Source organism: Maylandia zebra, linkage group LG10 (genome assembly GCF_041146795.1).
Source record: "Maylandia zebra isolate NMK-2024a linkage group LG10, Mzebra_GT3a, whole genome shotgun sequence".
Lineage (NCBI taxonomy): Eukaryota > Metazoa > Chordata > Actinopteri > Cichliformes > Cichlidae > Maylandia > Maylandia zebra.
This window is the reverse complement of record NC_135176.1, coordinates 32,309,762-32,323,485: the sequence shown is the minus strand read 5'-3', so window position 1 is coordinate 32,323,485 and position 13,724 is coordinate 32,309,762. Positions and strand designations below refer to the sequence as shown.

The 13,724-nt window shown below is 41.2% G+C and overlaps 1 protein-coding gene and 2 non-coding genes across 3 annotated transcripts; 2 read left to right on the top strand and 1 right to left on the bottom strand.

Moving 5' to 3' along the window:
- Nucleotides 1-2,248: 2,248 nt before the first annotated feature.
- Nucleotides 2,249-11,415, top strand: ncf1 (neutrophil cytosolic factor 1). The gene is made up of 11 exons (XM_004556856.4): nucleotides 2,249-2,342; nucleotides 2,517-2,597; nucleotides 2,699-2,774; nucleotides 4,895-5,063; nucleotides 5,144-5,202; nucleotides 5,667-5,789; nucleotides 7,129-7,236; nucleotides 7,325-7,442; nucleotides 7,900-7,998; nucleotides 8,672-8,847; nucleotides 10,259-11,415. Exons 1-11 carry the CDS (start codon nucleotides 2,271-2,273, stop codon nucleotides 10,420-10,422), a joined length of 1,245 nt encoding a protein of 414 aa, XP_004556913.1. The 5' UTR covers nucleotides 2,249-2,270; the 3' UTR covers nucleotides 10,423-11,415.
- A 1,345-nt stretch (nucleotides 11,416-12,760) lies between these two features.
- On the bottom strand, nucleotides 12,761-12,832 carry trnaw-cca (transfer RNA tryptophan (anticodon CCA)). Its single transcript has one exon. It is a non-coding gene; the product is annotated as a tRNA-Trp (tRNA).
- Nucleotides 12,833-13,241: 409 nt separating this feature from the next.
- trnae-cuc (transfer RNA glutamic acid (anticodon CUC)) lies at nucleotides 13,242-13,313 on the top strand. Its single transcript has one exon. It is a non-coding gene; the product is annotated as a tRNA-Glu (tRNA).
- Nucleotides 13,314-13,724: the final 411 nt, after the last annotated feature.

Sequence of the window (13,724 nt, the reverse complement as noted above, 5' to 3'; positions counted from 1 at the left end):
ATTACCAAGAAAGAAACAACGTTAACTGCAGTCATTTCTATAGTAGTAAAATTAAACGATCTAAAGTCCAAAGTGCGAGACCTTCTTCGTGTTTTCCAAAGACGACAAACGGGCTGTGAGAGTATTTGCCGGACTCAAAGGAGCTTGCAAAGAAAAGCGTCTGGAATTCTTTAAGTTGCTTGAAGACGTTTCACCTCTCATCCGAGAAGCTTCTAAGGTCAAATGGTGGAGAGTCCCAGATATAAACCTAGTGGGAGTGACCCCCCACAGAAGGACAAAAGGACCCCCTGATGATCCTCTAATCACCTGAGCCAAGGTGTGAAACTGGGTGTGGGTCCCAATCAGCCAGAGTTTCAGGTGTGTTCATTGTGAAACCTGGCCCCACCCTGTCATGTGATTTCCTGAGGTCAGATGGCCCAGGATGTGAGTGGGCGTTAAGGCGTCTGGGGAGGGATCTCAAAACTGGATTATAGATGGGACACAGCTGGTGTCGTAAACCCCCGCCTCTGTTCAAAGATGGTCGCTCACAGTGGACATAAGATAAGATAAGATTAGATAAGATAAGATAAGATAAGACAGAACTTTATTAATCCCTCGGGTGGGTTCCTCTGGGAAATTCGGTTTCCAAAAGCACAGCACCGACAGAAGTTACAGTTACAGAATATTATATATATATATACACACACACACACATATATAAATACAGAGACAAATATAAATAAAATATACGAAGGGGATAAATAGAACAAATAGGAATAAAAATAAAAATACAAGTGAATTGCACATTTCAAGTATTGAGTCTATTGCACTGTTGACTATTTACAAAAGTATTGCACAAGGTATTGCACAGTGAGGTGAAGAGGCACTACAGCTTAGTTGTTCCCCCCTCCTTTGTCCTCCTGTTTCCCCTCCCTCTCCCCTCCAGAGAGGAGTTAAACAGTCTGATGGCGTGTGGGACAAAGGAGATAGACATAGATGCTTCTTTAACTCCTCTTTCAAACCATCTGTCCTCTCCGTCCAAAATGTGAACATTGGCATCCTCGAAAGAGTGTCCTTTATCCTTTAGATGCAGATGGACTGCTGAGTCCATCTGCATCATTTGACCTTAGAACTGAAGAAGCTTCTCGGATGAGAGGTGAAACGTCTTCAAGCAACTTAAAGGAGTCCAGACGCTTTTCTTTGCAAGCTCCTTTGACTACGATGACCTGGATGACTGAGAACCTTCACAGACATATTTGCCGGGCTGTGTTGAATATAGATTCTTATACACCGTTTTATATTTATTCTTTATTCTCAGAGTATTAAACCACACCGAGGGGAGAAACAAAAATGAACACATTAATTTAATGTTTATATAAAGGTAATAATCAGATTCTCCCACAGTGTATTCTTGTCTTCCTCTGTGAAATCTCCCGCTCGGCTGCCAGCACACTTATCAATAACTGATTGATCAGATGCTGCCAAAACCACCTCTTTCACCTTGGTTCAACTTTGTGTGACCCCCAGTGTTAGGGTAGGCGAAGCCACAGAAACATACCGTGTGTAGCTGATTCAGCCTCAGATGTTGGTCCTGCCTGATCTGAGCGACAGCAATGTGACTGAGGATGTGTCACATGGAGCAGCGACATCAGCCTTTTCCAAATATGACCCCCATTACTGATGAAACAGCCTGAAAATGATCTCATTCATCTAAATTTATCTCACCGTCACTTATTACCTTCTCACTGTAAACAGAAAAGCGTGGGCAAAGCAGACCCACGTGCCTCTCAGTACGTGACTTCACCCATGTGTGTTTGTTTGTGTTTCTTTCGGATTTGTGGTAGTTCCTCCTGTCCTGTTGCAAGAGCTCTGGCATGTCACAAGTTCATCTGAAAGCCCCCCTGAAAGCCCACACAATCAGCTGCTGGAGTTTGTGTTTCCCTTTCTGGAAGGTTGTGAAAAACAAACGAGGGAAACTTTCAGCATTTCTTCAAAAAAGGTTGGAGCGTGACTCCTTCAGCTTTTACAATAATTCATCCAGCGTTAGTAAATCTGAAAGCACTTGTACTCTGTTTTAGTTTTGTAAGCATAACAAACACAGGCGTTATTCTTAATTATTATCATAAAAATTATATTACAGTTGAGAAGTGAAAGCAGCAGAATTTCCTTCTTTCTGATTGTTGAAATGTTCACAAAGAGGAAGTAAGCCTTGCCGTGGCACACACACAGTATAAAAGCTTCGCGTCTGTCTTTCAGCTCAGTTGGACTCCGCTGGTGTGTTGCTTCTCAGCATGGAGAACATCTACGTCAGGCACTTGGAGCTGCTGGGCTACGAGAAGCGCTTCTTCCCGAGTCAGCACTACGTAAGGCTGCAAACATCTTATTCTGCTGCCCTAAAAAGTCCTAAAAAAAACCGAGTGTAGAATCTTTTTTAACATCACCAACAGCACCGAGTTCAATTCTGAGGGTCGAGAGTCTTTAAACGTCTGATGAACTGTGAAAGTAGCTCCTCTGTTTGTGCCTTTAAATGTGTGCAGGTGTACATGCTGATGGTGAAATGGAGCGACCTCTCAGAGAAGCTCATCTACAGGACGTATCCTGAAATCCACACTTTCCACGTAAGTCCATCTGCACCACGAAATAAAGGCTCTGCTCAGTAACGTTTGGACAAAATAAAGTTCAGTCGTCAGAGCTCAAAAATATTTTGTTTTCATCACAGAAATCTTTGAAGGACATGTTTCCCATCGAGTCCGGTCAAATAGAAAAGAGAGACAGAATCATCCCCTCATTGCCAGGTAAGAAAGAGGAAGCTCTCCTACTGTAGGTAAGTTATTTATATGTAACACTGCAGAGGTCAAAATCAACACCTCAGCAGGTAATCATATGAAACCACGGAGTAGTATTAAAAGAATAATTTCCAGTCGTATCTTTTCTGTGTAAAACCCCTCCGCTTTCAGGAAGCACCTGTGATTATCAGCCTCTTGCGGCCGGGCTCACTTCTGCTTTTCCCCCAAACGCAACACAGCTGAAATCAGCCGGTGTCTAAATGCAGCTCTTGAGCAGCAGTTACAGTGAAATCAGGAGAAAAAATACGTTACGAAAAAGAAGAAGTGGGAGAACTGTGATTAATTCTCCCAAGAATATATGGCAACACGAGTCAGAGCAGCGCGTTGCACTGGTGACACAACACACAGGTTACTTTGACTGGTCACAGCGTGCAAAGACAGCAGCTGTGAGACGTGCAGACTTTTAGAGACATTTTAGGGCATTTCCCGTCTGATTTTTGGAAGTTTGGATCCTTTCATTTTAAACAGAAACATGCGAGTCCTCGTTTTCACTGTCATTTTCTGTTCCTCTTCAAAGAAAACAGAACTGCCACATTACACACCCCTCTTAGGAAACTTTCATTACAAAACAGCTGTTGCGACGTGAAGGACAAGACAAAACTGCATCTGTATAAATATATTTAAATATATCTTGTAAATATATTATGTTTTTTTTACAGTGCAAATGTTTCGTTTGCTTCCAAACAGCCAAACCTTCTTGTAGTTTAAAGCCATTCTCCAGGTTTTCTGAAGATCTTTCAACATTTTGAACATTGGCTGCTTTCTTACTCAGTTTCAGTCAAGTTCATTAAAGCATAAAACTGCACCTTACTCAAATAAACCACTGATGTGTGTCCACAAAACGGACAGTTTGGCAAAGAACCAATTTTAAATAGGTTCTTTAGGGACCAGCAGTCTGTCTCCAAACACATCGTCTGTTCCCGTTTCTTTAGTCGAATGTATGAAAAATTCAAGAAGATAACACAGGTCAATAGTGTAATATTACGGAAGGGGACATGGGAGGAAAATCTCGCAAAAGTCCGAGATCTCCGAGTAATCAATTATTACTTAAACCAACGGTTAACTGTATATTTCTGCACATTTACGTATTATGATTCATATTTCCACATTCAGTGACCTTGTTTATAGGTAATTTCATTGTTTGATCGCGTAAAAATGTTCCTAATTTCATGTCTAAAAGCACTTGGAAAAGGCAGAATCCCATGTCAAATTAGCGCAACAAACTCTATTTTCATTACTGGAAATAACCGTATTTTTATGGGACAGTTATTTTCTGTTATTTTACGGTCGTATTTTTGGCGCCCCAGCTGCTGGAACATTACCGTTGTTTTAAGATGTTTTTTTTTTCCTATTTATAGATGGTTTCATGGTTTAATCACATTAACATGTTCCTGATTTAATGTTTAGCGGCACTTGAAAAAGGCGAGATCCCACGTCAAATTAGCGCAACTAATTCTATTTTCATTACTGGAAATAACCGTATTTTTATGGGACAGTTATTTTCTGTTATTTCACGGTCGTATTTTGGCGCCCCAGCTGCTGGAATATTACCGTTGTTTTACAATGTTTTTTTTAACAGTGTATAATATAGTATTTTTGCACTAAGAAGGCGATTCCTAAAGATAGCTGACAACTTGGCACATCTCGTAGCATCCATCCAACCACTCGTGTTTTTCCACCCATCTAATTCAGACAGATGGGTGGAAAAACCCATCTGTCTGCTTAATGCGGCATTAAGCAGCATGGGGGGTGACATTTTATAGTTCAGTAGCCCTGCACGGATGGATGGATGACATCTCTGCTACAGAAAGCATTGACTGAGGCCAAGGCTGGATGTCTCTTTGCAGCCACAGGCTCTGCATCTTTTACACTGACTGTAGATCATCCAAACAGGAAGCTCTTCCTCAGTTATTGCAGGTGCAGAAAATTGAGTGTCATCAGTTTAGCAGTGAAAAGTTGGTAGCATTTACTGAGCATAAAAGAGGACCTAACATGGATCTTTGAACAACAGTTTCCTGTTGTTATAGAAAACATTACCCCAAAGACACAGACTGTGTTTCTGTCCTCAGCTCCTCGGTGGTTATGGGAAAGCGAGAAGTCAAGAGAAACCACGAAGAGCACCCTGGCTGAGTACTGCCAAAAGGTCATCAGCCTGCCGCCTCACATCTCCCGCTGCAAACACCTCTCCAGCTTCTTCAAGGTCCGACCAGAGGATGAAAACCCGCCTGCCCCAAACACGTCAGTACATCACGCACGTCTCTGTTTACGTTACGGCAGTTAAACATAGAACGATGTATAAATGACCCTTTCCTCCTCAGACTGAAAAGAGCCGAGACCTTTTTGGTGTCCAGAGACCAGGCTCGAGACGTGGCGTCCGGTAAGACTCACTCACACTCACAGCCTTCTATTATTCACGTGTTACATTCTGTAATTCATTCAGGACCACTATGGTCAGAAGCAGCAGTTATATTTGGTGTGATGGCAGCCATGTCCTTCTAAAAGGTGAAGGAAAGCACAAGACAGAGCAGACAAAAGATGTGACACTGATTAGATCAGAGACCCTGAAAGGGAGGAGCTGAGGAAAAGGTGGGCTGCAAAGAAACTTGGAGAGACCAACGTGTCTATTTCCTGATCCCACCTCAAGATTGTCCTTCATAACTCTGTTTCTAAACAGACTGTGAGCTCTTTGATCAAATGTTTTAATAAAAACAAAAGTTGGGTGTGATTTGTTTTGGCCACACGGTTACTGGGCACATGTTCAGAAACTGGAAGACATCATCATCCAGATGTTGCAGGTCTTTTTAATGAGACTAAAACAGATTCTTGTGTTTGACTTCTCAGAGATTTCCGCCCCCATCATCTTGGACACCTACAGAGTGATTGCGGACTTCGAAAAGTCGACCAAGTATGAGATCACTCTGCACACCGGTGACCTGGTGGAAATCGTGGAGAAAAATGAGAACGGTGATAAAACAACTGAATCTTTTAGAGTTTATTTGTTATTCTGAATTTTAGAGCCTTCGTCTTTTCCCTGAAATTTTTATTTGCCAGTGATTGTTTTGTTTTGTTTTTTCTATAAACCACATCAGGTGAAAATTAAGACTTGCTATTTGGTTTGCTAGCCCCACCTCTCGAGTGACTAGTGATTTTTACCACACATCTGGTTTTTATATACATTTTAGTTCTGGCCTGCCAAAACTTTGCATGTTTCTTCTGATTCTTCTTTAAAAGGAAGCCTACCAAAGGGCACTTCTTATGAGCAGCACGTCCATCATTTCCTGGTCGTGCTGTCTCTGCAGTAAACGACCATATAAAGAAGTCAGTGCGATGAGTTGATATTAGAGGAAAGCTTTTGACTCACTGGGATTACGCATACATTAGTTACCCACATTCTTTCTTAATTTCAGTAAAAAGAAAAACAACAATAATCAAACATGTCTGCAGGTAAAAAAGACAAAACGTAAAACAGCATAGTACAGAGTTTATAATAAAGGTACAGATTTTAAATCCCTATGTTAGGGGAAATGAAAAGATACAAATACTCTGAATGTTTTTTGTTGTTGTTGATTTACTATTCAGTGATGATAAATTCTAGAGAAACAGGAAGTTGGTGTTACGGCACAGTTAGTCAAGTTTTATGGTGACACTGCCTGAAAAAGAGGAGCTGGGGGGGAGGAGAGGTTGCAAAGTAGCTTGCAGATGCAGAAGGAAAACAAAAGTTTTGCTCTGATTGCGCCTCGAATTGGTTTAAGTAGAGTTTTATGTGATCTGTCTTGATGCATGCTGAATCATCCAGGTAAGTAAATCCCAAAAGGTTGATTCTGTTTATCTGGACGTAACGTTTTCAGTGGGAGAAATGTTTCGTCGCTCATCCAAGAAGTCACTTGGATGAGCAACGAAACATCCTCAGGAAACTTAAGGAAGTCCAAGCTCCTCAGCATGACCCGGATGACTGAAAACCTACACAGACATCTAAATACCACCTTTACCACTCTGACTTTTACTTCAGCTCTTGTTTCCTACTTCTAAATTATGCCACTTTGGTCCAGAATCTGCAGTATTTCCAGTCACAGTATCACACACCGTATATATAAAAGAAGGTCTGAAAGGTGAAGCCAGTGCAGAAGCGTCTTGAATGTGCATTCTTCCTCATGGCCACCGGGGGGGTTATTTTTAAGCCAATAGAAAACAACCCATCTTCTCACTTTAACGCTGACCTCAGTAAACACTTAGCTGAATAATTTATGTTGGTCTCGAATTTCAAGCCTTACTGAGTGACGCTTGATGTTCCTGCTGTGATCAGGTTGGTGGTTCTGCCAGTATGAGTCAAAGCGAGGCTGGATTCCCGCGTCATACCTGGAGCCTCTGGATGGACCGGACGAGGCCGAGGACGTTGAACCCAACTACGAAGGCAAGAAGCTCTGGTTTTAATCCACCGTGGGTTGTGGCACTCTTTCTTTTAGGCACACGTTCATATAAAATGCTGTGTGTCACTGCAGGAGACGAGCACATCACCATCCAGGCCTACAAGGCGGAGCAGGACGACGAGATTTCTTTGGAGGTCGGTGAAACTGTCGAGGTCATCCACAAGCTACTGGACGGGTGGTGGGTCGTAAGGTACGACGAGTCCTTCACTTCAGAGCCCCTTCAGTACATTTAACAGACGCTTGATCTCACAGACTCTGCATTCATAAAAAACACAGATTCAGAGAGTTTTTGTACTTCGACACCGGTCTCAGTTTTTAACATGGAACCACTCTGCTTGTTTCCAGCTCCAGCTCCTGGAGCTTGTCCTCCTAAAAAGACAGCCTACAGCCATAGCTGTGTACCTGAGATGAACATATGAGGGATATCCCCTTTCTGTATGACACCATACAGACTGCACAGACAGTTTATAAAAAATATATTTTTATACACTCAGCTCAACTCAGAAAGCAGGTTGCCTAATGTGTATTTCTCAGACATGCTGCACTGTAGGGTTATAAAGTTAAAGAAAAGCTGTTGTTTGAGACTAATTCCACATTTGTAAAGTTCATTGAACCTTTTTTTCCTCTTAAACGGCTGTTTTGTACAGGAAAGGAGACGAGACTGGATATTTCCCCTCTTTGTTCCTGTCAAAGGCCGGAAAGAGAGAGAGATTGAACCCCGGTGGGCAGAAGCCACCACCTCGCAGGTCTGTGCCTCATCTTAAAATACATAATGAGCTGGTTTCTGTTGCCAGGTCTGCAGTGCCTCCTCCATTCTCATACTGGCATTTTACTGTGTAACATCAGATTAAAGGGAAGTGAGTTGTGAAAAAACCCTCAGGATGTGAGTTCATTTCTCCTTGTTGCTTTATGGTCCGCTTATGTGCTCATAGAGTTAGAAATTCCAGGAAATGCTCTGCAGGAGTTATTTTTGGGTGTCTGGGTCATTTTTCTGCTTTTTAATCTGCCACAGCTGACAGGAAATCAGCAGCTATGTAATAAAAACAGATAATATTACCAATTTTGTGTAATTACAATTTGCAGGTTATGTGACCTTCAGTTACCCCCAGATGCCCATTATGAGTTGGGTTAAAACACTGAGGACTGAGGGATTCAGGTTAAATATTTGATCTCAGCGATGGATACAGGTTGGATAAATGCTAAAATACAGGATACATTAATCCAGGGGACGTTGAACCTTTTGAGTCAAAGGACCAGTTACAGGGGAAGAAATCTTCCAAGAGCCTCAGATTTAATACTAAACTTTTGCAAACTGTTTTCCACCCAAGAAGAAACAAAGTCTATCACCTCACCTTTTTTGCAGCTTGCAGCTGTTCCAAACACTTAACAAACCCACCACCTGTCCTTTATCTCCCTCAGATCGACCATCAGAAATGCCAAGAGCATTCATAACAAGTCTCGCCAGCGGCTCAGCCAGGAAACCTACCGCCGGAACAGCCGCCGCTACTTCCAGCAGAAAGGCAGCCGGCTCAGCGAACCACAGAGGAACTCCAAGAATGCAGCAAAGTCCCCGCTGAAGGAGAGGAAGAACCAGGGTAATGACCACGTGTCCACCACTGTCTTAAAAAGTCTTAAAATCTCTGAAGTAAATAAAAAATACATTTAGCAGTATTCACATGTTTGAACATCTACTCTTTTAAAGTCTTTGAAAAAATGCTAAAAGGTTTTTTTGTTTGTTCTTTCTTTTGTTAAATTAATTGTTTTTCAGTTCGTTCATTTTAGAGGTGTCAAAGCAAATATGCTACTGCAAACAGAAAGCTTTTGAGGCATGGCTGAAACTGATACAGGGGGATGTATGTGGGAAACCGTACGCGATCTGCTCCACATGATGGAAATCGAACTAAAAATGTTCACACACACTGGAAATCTCCACATATTTGTAATTTTCTCTAACAGGACATCAGTCTGTGCTCCTTTGCATCACTTGCAGGTAATTTGATGTATAAAAACACATCAGAGCCAAACTGAGAGGATTTTTGACTTCCTCGTAATCCCATTTTGCAACAAAATGGTTGGTTTGTTACAACCGAGTTAGATGCGCAACAGAGAGCGCTAACTAGACAGTCCTCAGCCAATAAGAATGAAGGGAATTAAATGGGTAAAACTTCATAAAAACCATGTACAGATCTCAGCCACAGAGAGACCTTTTACCAACACCAAGCCCAGACATACGATTGCATGAGGAAGGTCAAAAGGCATAAAAATCTTTGACAGGTTGAATATGGATTCAAACTTGCTTCATAATACTGGAACATTTTAGTCCCAGGAGGAGGCCAACGATCCACTGAGATGTCCAGCTATCTTTATTAGAACCATCAGAGTAAACCTTAGAGCGTTTTGGTTCCTTCAAAGGCCTGTTTGGGGATTGGAAGCTTGTTTTAGGGTTTAAAGGTAGACTTGAATTCAGGGCGAAGGTTGAGTACATGTTTGTGGTGGTTAAACATCGTGTTAAGAGTCTTGGAAATACATTAATGAACAGTTCTTGTGATACAAATTCGGAATTAGGACGATATTTGACAGGAGCAGAGGTGGAAAGTAATGAAGTACAAATACATATGTTACTGTACTTAAGTAGACTTTTCAGGTATCTGCACTTTACTTGAGTAGTTTGTCTTCCGACTACTTCTTACTTTTCTTCCCTACATTTTTGAAACAGGCTTGTTTGCTTTAACACATTTGAGACGAGTTATATTATGAAACATGCTGCGAAACAAAGTGACGTACTTCAGCTGTTACTGGAGTATTTTTTAACACTAGTATCTGTACTTCTACTTAACTACAGAATGTCTCTGATAAAGTTGTGCCACCTCTGGACAGGAGTCTCAACCAGACCATTAAAACCAAACAACTGGTGACACTTCTGTTTCAGTTAGTGTGAACTTGGTCTTTAATGTTATTCCTCGAACCCCGGGCTGACCTGCTCGTGTTGCTGTTTCTGACTCACAGATAACATTCCCGAGATGTCCGGCACCAGCTCGGAGAGCGAGCTAAAGAAGGAGGCGCCGGTCATCCCTCCCCGACCCAGCCCAGAGCTCATCTTGGAGCGCTGCACCGACAACACCTGCAAGAAAGTCAGCATCCACAAGTCACCGTCCAGCTCCTCAAGCTAGCACAAAAAAGATTTGACGGAGCAATCCTTACAGAGCCGTTTTGTTAACAAGAGTCCTAGTTTTAGAAGACCTTCATGTTTTGAGTTTTTAGATATATTACAAGGTGTGGATAAAAGGGCTGGAAATGTACTATGATTTTCTAACTGCCATCAAACACATGGAAAGACCAAAAAGCAGCCACGTGTCAGTAAGTTATTCATTGGTTTGTGAACACGTCTTTAATTCAGCCTTTCAAACATTTCCTCACTTCTTAGGACGAAACGTGTTTTTCTGGAATTGTTTTCAGTGGCGTAATAATCCATATTTTCTAGCAGATGGACGGTCAGAGTAAATGACAAGTGTAAAGTTACGTGGTTTGACTTTAGGCAGCAGTACATTTTGTTTCAGAGCTTTATCTTTTAAAGACTCCATGTTTTATATCTTTGGACTACCAGAGCAGCTTTGTATGATTCGAGTCCAAAATAATGCCTGTTTGTCTTACACTGGGCTTGAGCGCAGCTCCTAAGTTACTCCTCTGTCTAACATAAGCTGTTTTAGCTCCTCCTCTTTTTGCTTTCTTCTGATTGGCTGCCCCTCACAAACAGGTCTGAATAGCAGGTTGTCTGCTGTAGATGTTAATCTCAAAGATAACACCATTAAATTTTATTATGATTATAAGCAGTATTGAAACTCTGACCCACCTGCACCATTAACATGTAAATTTGGAACTTTGGTGATAAAAGAATAACCGTGTCTTTGGCACATTTTTATTAGTTATCTGGGGGTAAAAATGCTTTGTTTTGTTGTAATTTGTAAGCTTATTTTTAATTTATGCCAAATATCAGCACAAAAAAAAGGTTTCGGAATAAGTAAATACCTGCATTTGTGGAGCATCACCTCACCTTTTTATTTGCTTGTTGTCCTATTTAAAGTGTACATGTTACGCGACTCTGACTGTCATACCTCTATTTTTTTTGTAAATTGCTTTATAAAGTATAAAAAACAGTTCGAGGTGTTCACTGGGTAATTTACTTTTATTAGAAAATAAAGGCCATTGCACAGCACATGTGCTTTATGTACATGAAACACTTTATGTAATTTTTGGTGATTCAGTCATCTGTGGTTGCAAATTTTAAAGCCATCCTGATATCTTCTCCCACCAACGATGTGGAGATCCAACTTTTTTAGATCCAGTTAAAATCAAGGTACTCAAACAGATGCTCTGGAAAAATTCCAGAATTCTTGGAACAGAGTTTAATACACCGAATCATATGAACAGCAAGAAAATACATACAAGGTATAGCAAGATAACACATAGCAGAAAGCAAGCAAAGCAAACCCCCGAGGTGTACAGCCTTAAGCACAGACAGCAGAGCAACACAGAGACGGACGCCTCTGGTCCTCTAATATATGGGGACCAGTATCCCCGCCCCCTGCTGCAGCGTAACTTTCCCACCCGTCCTCCAGCCAAACACAGCTGCAGGCTCAGGTAGCAGCCAAGGTCCTGGCCAGAGGCCAGTCAGGACTGGCTACGCTTTTGGCTTTGGCTTTTCACAATAGGTCATGACACGGTAAAACATTGCACATAAATCCTAATTATTAAATCTTACACAGAAAGTGGCATAATCTTATAATATACAATCTTATAACTACATAGGTTACATGCTTAACACTGTGATTCTCATACATTAAAACACTTCAGTTCAAAGTGTGTGTGTGTGTGTGTGTGTGTGTGTGTGTGTGTGTGTGTGTGTGTGTGTGTGTGTGTGTGTGTGTGTGTGAGTAATTATATTGTATGATATTTTATTGTGATGTGCTCAGGATCTCTGTTACAATGTTACTATTTTGGTTGTGTTGCATGAAAGACATTGAGTGTGTATTGAGAGAGGTTAGTTACCAGATCTGGAGAGTGAGTTATTCAGGAGAAATTCTCTCCTTACATTAACTGCCCTGTTACTGTACCACCTTAATAAACCATGTCCTTAAGACTCTACGTGGAAGTTAAAATATATGTTCAGTGCAGATAAGGTAAGGTAAGGTTTATTTATCAAGTGCTTTTCGTAGACAGGCAGTCACAAAGTGCTGTACACAAAGGTTAAAATAAAGAAAACATTAAGTAATAAAGTAGACAATATAAACAATGCAAATTCAAAACAATTCAACAATTCTATCTATATATAGTGTATATAGTTATATAGGTATAACTATATACATGTCACACAAGTCCACCACACATACTGCCATCATTACGTATTCGCATAATTAGTGACTGTTTCACTTTGAGTTTGTTCGATAAAACCAAAATAATTAACAATTTTGATGTAAAATTATGAAGGGAAAAGAAATTTAAAAAACAGGATGACCCCGACGTGATTTGAACACGCAACCTTCTGATCTGGAGTCAGACGCGCTACCGTTGCGCCACGAGGTCTTGTGTGCAAGCAGTGGGTATATGGTCATATAAGCACCATTCATGCTAAAGTCTTTTTTTAAAATTTATATCACAGTAAAAGACATGTGCTACCGTCATTTGTAGCATCACGAAACAAAAGCGACATAAAGCCGCCGTCATGTGTCGCGTCGCTGTCGTTCTGCAAGGTAAAGCTAGCGAAAGCCGCTAGCGAAGGGCTAACGGCTAAGCGACGCTTAAAAAGCAGGGCTCTAAAGTAGTTAAAAGTGAAGGGGGTTGTTAGCTTTGTGTCGCCGTCAGTGTACCGATATAACAGACAATGAACAGTTCTTCTGCTCGTTGATTAATATTAGCTACTGCACATAACCATCTCATATAACGTATATGTACTGTACTATGAATCGACCTGGTGACACTTGCTTGATATCTGTCCCTGGTGGTCTAGTGGTTAGGATTCGGCGCTCTCACCGCCGCGGCCCGGGTTCGATTCCCGGTCAGGGAACATCAGTTTTATAATATTGCTTTAATTACATGAATTTACAAACTTTTTTTTAAATGAAAAGTGATTCTTTAGTTATTTATGTCAGTATGCACAGCACAAGATTCACTAAAGCAAAGATACTCTCAGGCTGTTGTATCTTTGGTGCATCTTAATGTTCCCTGCAGAGAGATTGCGTGTTCTGGCGTGCTGCATAAGGGCACGACAAGTCATTCAGAATTAATAAAGCGAGAAGAGGAAGTCAGGTGATTAAAACTTCCCTTCAAAATAAAAACGCAGTTTCACATTAGAAACGTCTTTCACCTGTCAGAGGAGCAGGGTCAGCAGGACACCATATGCATTGGATGGGTAACCAATTATGTCACTCTGGTATTCACAAAAATCAACGAATCAATAACTAAAATTGTATAACAG